Source organism: Opisthorchis viverrini (assembly GCF_000715545.1).
Source record: "Opisthorchis viverrini unplaced genomic scaffold opera_v5_120, whole genome shotgun sequence".
Taxonomy (NCBI): Eukaryota; Metazoa; Platyhelminthes; class Trematoda; order Opisthorchiida; family Opisthorchiidae; genus Opisthorchis; species Opisthorchis viverrini.
This window is the reverse complement of record NW_008751779.1, coordinates 503,244-508,660: the sequence shown is the minus strand read 5'-3', so window position 1 is coordinate 508,660 and position 5,417 is coordinate 503,244. Positions and strand designations below refer to the sequence as shown.

Here is a 5,417-nt window from a genome sequence, read left to right as displayed (position 1 = left end):
ATCTCGCGGAAATAGCGCTCCAACTCCGGGCACATATCCATGCAAGTTCCACGAATGGTTGCTGCACGTGGATCTAGGGCATCCTCTGACATGCTTGAATCTAGAGGACCAAGTTCGAAAGGTTGAAATGCAACCTGGGATGGTCTTTGTTGGCGCTGCATCTGATAATGGGCTTGTAATATGGACAGACGCTCTTCCACAGTGGAACCGAACAGACTTTTCAGAGGACCGATTGCAGGCGGGGGAACTACTTCGCGCTCTCTAGAAGAGTCGAGACGGACAGCAGTACTTCCCGTTTTCCCGGAACTTTCGATGGTCTTCAGAAACTAAAACCAGAGTAACAAACATCAGTTATGGAAAATTAACCGAATTCAACTTGTGATTCTCTAGCTAGCGACCTAGCACCTACTAGTTAACCGAATAGACCTCTGTGGAATGAGCGTTCAATTAGTACAGTCCTCATAGCCCGTACACAGTGACAAGGATTGTGCTGACAGCGATTCCTCTCCATCGCATTACAGGGTTATAGACTAATGGATAGTTAATAAATAAAACGTGTATCTCATGATTTCCATACGACTCAATGGAAGCTGAGAAGTATCAGTGAGTTGGGGTGATCAGCCTTCACTCGCCAGTGCATAAAAGCTTTTAAAATGATTCACCTCGTTTCCATGGGCTTGAACACTTGATGCCAGGTTATACGCGTATGTATTGTCTGTTCACATCTGCTGTCAACCCACCTTTTGGCATATTCTTGTGTATTACGTTTCAAGTCTAAGGAGACTGAAACGAGGTCTCGCGAGGTATGCTCGCTTTGATATAACTTTTTCATACCAAGTTCCTCATTTTCAGCTTGTCAACTCAAATTCTGACCAGATTTTATGATGGAAACAGCCTCGATAACACTATTTGTTGCAGGAGGATGAAAATCCAACGGTAGCAGCCCCTTCCCACTTTCAGCTTTCCACAGCTACAAAAATGTATCCCCAACTACCAAGTGCAGTGTACCTACCCTCGAACCAAACGATGAAGGTAGAGGGTTTATTGGGATAGGCTGTAACTCACGGTTTTCGACGCTTCCTATAGCATCCGTCGTTCTAGAAGGAACATTTACAATCGGCCCCATAGCAGTCATTGTACAGGAGACCAGCCATAAGAGCAGTCGCCCCATTCTCAACAGCAGATCGAAGATAGGAGTAATTCTGGAAGGAGCATAGCAAGTTTATCACTAACAACGGATTAATTCTCCTGTCTTCTTAAGCCTAAATTCCCCACTCGTAAAGGTAAGTTGCTGAGAGGCTTGGTATCTTTGCTATAATTGCTCGTTTCCAGCAATGGGCATTTTAATATAAAACCAGCATTGTGGTTGACGAATTTATCAATGAGGTCAGGGTCATGTGGCTTGTACACGGGTTCATTTTGGTGCTTATGTCATCCCAGGCATCAATAAATTACATGCGATGCACAAGTAAATAAAACTAATACACTATACAATACAACACATGTTGGAACAAACCTCTTCTCTGGGAAAATTTGGCTGTATCGGACTGCGTTTGCGTTTCGATGCTGACTGCAAAGGTTGCCCTGCGCCGGTACTGGGGCCAGTGTTGCTCCGCGAACGACACTGGGCCATGGTTAGAAGAACAGACGTGGGCAATGTTTCCCCGTTGGCAACAGTGTCATGACCATGACGTTTGGCACGCTGCGCAGCGGTCTTCCAAAAACAAAGAAAGTAACAAAAGACCAACGGCAGTCTTTGGAACTCATTTTCCCGCAAAAAGAAATGGCAATGAGTGGATATTTATTCCTCCTATGACCTGTGAAGTTGATGTGATCAGGTGATGTGCAAGAAATCCAGAATGCAGTTGAAGTTATGGTCGATGCAGAAGTTGGAACGATACAGCGTTTAACAATGGACGCTTAAGCACACCCCGGATCAACCAATTTCAAGCAGTTACATTAACCATAAACATGTAATATATGCGCTGCGGCAGAAGCCGTTACTAAGGATTTGACAAAATGATGCAGAGAAGGCATTTTTCGAAAAGAAGCGGCTATATAGTTTTTTAGGACTTGGGATTACACAGCAGACTGTTGACAACCGAATACAACTACGGACGTTAAAGAGAAGCATACGGCTATGTTAGTTAGCTCACTGCACATTGCAACATGCCTATGAAAAGAGCAAGAAAATTTAACGTATTCTATGAGCTCATTCAAAAGGGTGAGTGCAGAAAAATGGCCCCACGAACTAACCGTGATTTGAGTCAAAAAGTTTGGTGCGAATAAGAATTGGCTGTTGGATTAAAAAGACGGCGCAAAATTTCGTGATCGACCGCGTGGAATGAATGTTGCTGATAACAATGGTCGGCTTTCGTTTCTTCAGAATATTTCTTCCACAGTCGGTACTATCAAACTGAGGTTATACGGAGAAACAGGACGAATGTTCCAAAAACGCCAGCAGCGTTCTTATTCAGTCTGCCGGACGAAAAGTTAAACCTATCAGTCATTGGTAAAGACATGCAGTTTCGTCAGCACTGTTCAGAGTGCAGGTGAATTGGGAGACGACTGTAGTAGTCAAATAATTGACAGTTATTTCAGAGCAAAACGTACGGTGGTTCCGAGTAACTATAAAATTTTGGAACCGTAACGACTAATATAGAGCAGATAATCCTTTCACCAAAGATCACATCGAAACAGTGACGAACGGAATTAAGAAGTTCAGCTCAGGCAGATCATGCTTAATGCATGCTCAAACTTGTAATCGGGTGCGCTTTACGCCTGTCGAATCGTCTTTATCAATGTGAGTATCCAAACGATTCAAATATAGAAGGACACTGAGATGTCAACAGCTCAGACTAGTCTTAAGTTATGTGTGCTACTGACCGTGCATCTGATCAGCTCACTAAACGAGATGGTGGAGTCAAATCCATCACCAGAGGCCAGTGTATATATGTATGTGTATGTATAACTTAACATATAAAAGAACCTCTCTAACTGCCAACGTCTGAAATTCAATGCCTTGTACGTTCTTCTACTGGAGTTGATACAGCAAACTCTCCAAAGTCGGTAATCTCCGGCGGCCAGATGTTCTAAATTCCATTCACTAGTACGCCTTCCGAATCTATGTATATATATATNTCATTCAACTTCGATGGTTGGCTGAACAGAGGTATCGACTCAAAGCCAAAGTAAACTGTCTCTTCATCAGTCAGTCTGCGACTACTGTGAGCGACTTTAAGGTGTTCTTGTTGTTTAAGGAGTGGAAGTGAACTTCGGTTTTCAACTGAATCCTATTGCCTCGACAAACAGTGACAATCTGAAGTAAACGGAAGCTAAGTGACAGTAACCGACCAGGTGCCTGTCAACTTTAACCACCGACCTCCCAAGAGACATGCTTTTCGTGTAAAACTACATTCATTCTGCAGTAGCACTCATTAGGTATCTAGTTGCCACGATAATGGAAAGAGGCACAAGGGCTTGGATACTGCCAAGTTGCCCAAACCTAGAAAGAAGCTACTCAGATGCTGCAGTTGAGTTCGAACCACAGACCTATATATATATATATATATATATATATATATAGCAAGATCCAGTGGGATGGTCACAAGTTGCTTTCCAAAAGAAAATAACCCAAAATCGATCTTTATTCGGACAGTCCAAATTTCAAAAGGTAGTTAACATAAGAAGCATATCCTCATCATTTTAAAGAGGGGGGGGGACAACCAACAGAAGACACTAGTATTCTGGACCTTGGTTTCGAATTGGTGATAAAAGCAAATTTGGAGGCAGGACTTACGACGGTTTCAAAAGCGACGTAGGCCGCATCAAGCGTTGGCTGACACAACACCCGGGTCACTGTGCCGAATCTTTCAAAATACTGTTGTAGCCAACTCTTTCGATTGAAACCAATAGGAAGTCGGGATAACTTAATCGCTGGCCAGTGGGTTGGAGACCGATTGGACGGTTGGGGGGACAATGTCTCCGAAGATGGAGCATCAATATCGAGTGGGTGACCAGGAGGAGCTAAATAAATGGAATAACAGCAATGGTTTTTAAAAAGAAGCAACAAAGGCGAGCCAAACGAGCTCGGCAGCCAAGTTCTCATAGTATGAACTGCTATTACCACCGGCGAAAATAGCATAAAAAGTACACTGAAATCAATCTGAATGTTCTACGATACACAAAAGTGGTGTATATTCGAAGGAAGACTACCTTTGCATGGTGCAAAATATCAGAGCAACAAAGGGTCACTATGACGTCGACAAGTTAACTTCACTGAAACAAACTTCATTGTGTCATGTTCGGGCAAAAACACAGGAACTAGGAATGGTGAACCAAATAAAGGGCGGTTGGATTCTGGACGACAGCATGAGATACGCACTACATGCTGGTACTATGCAAACATGTGGCTCTATACGCGGGTTGAAACAGTCTGGCTGAGGTCCTCCTTCAGGAATTGTGTGAAGGGCCGGCTAACCCAAAGAAAACAAAACCCCAAAAAACAAACGACGAAGAGGAATTCCACTGAAGCATAAACTCACTTTCACTGGTGAGAATGGAAGTCTGCTTGGGACTGGGGCCGACAGTTAATCCAAACAATCCGGTAGATTGGGAGGTGGAGCCGGAAAACAGTACCCCAGTTTTGTCAGATGACACTGTATCAGTCGCACGAAACAGGCCAGCATTCGAGGTCGATTTGATACCGGCAAAGAGATTGTGTTCAGTTTGATTATCCAAACCAAACATTCGGAGTCCTTTGAAAGACGTCCGTTTCAAGGAACCTGCAGTACATAGAAACACGGTGTATTCAGTGCAAGAAGGTAGACAGGATAAAAATTAGTGAACGGAATGTTTGTGAGGGGATAACGAGACGAAGGTGCCGTATAGTGCCCGAAGCAAATAAATGGTAAGAAAGACCACGCGATATCCTGCCCATGAGTTGATCATCTGTGAACTCCAAGGTAAAGGCGGGACAAGTATACGGACCGTGACGAATGTAAAAGCAAACCAATTCCGGAATATGGAGTTTAATGGCAGCCTTGCTAATCTGCCGTCACGAGACTGGGCCTTACCGTGGTGTGCGCACCTAATCGACAATTTGAGTAATACTGGGGACGTCCCCGCGACACTCAGTCTCTCAGACAAGGTTGGTCCATGGGTAGAGGTCTGACGAACAGTCTCCTGGTCCTCCAGGTTGGGGTTGGAACATGTGGCGACTTGTTCAGTAAAAATGATAATGCATTTCCCGCCAAACACCGCTGTCTTGCGGTTAGGCTTTTGAGCCAAAGACTTTGGTTGAGGACTCCAATCGTCTTCCTGTCTAGGTGTGGGCGTCATGGCAGTATCCCAGCCCACTGCACACATACAAATAAACTCACCATCATCATCAAAGACAGCAACATCAGTGCTGGCAC

The 5,417-nt window shown here is 44.2% G+C and overlaps 1 protein-coding gene across 1 annotated transcript in view; it reads right to left on the bottom strand.

Moving 5' to 3' along the window:
• Nucleotides 1–4,860, bottom strand: part of T265_06113 (hypothetical protein) — a gene marked incomplete at both ends in the record, with an annotated part of 20,969 nt that extends 16,109 nt beyond the window's left edge. The window contains 3 exons of the mRNA XM_009171299.1: nucleotides 1,517–1,714; nucleotides 3,800–4,026; nucleotides 4,545–4,860. Coding sequence (XP_009169563.1) covers nucleotides 1,517–1,714; nucleotides 3,800–4,026; nucleotides 4,545–4,749 — 630 coding nt within the window. The remainder of the gene's footprint in view (nucleotides 1–1,516; nucleotides 1,715–3,799; nucleotides 4,027–4,544) is intronic.
• Between the last annotated feature and the right edge of the window lie 557 nt (nucleotides 4,861–5,417).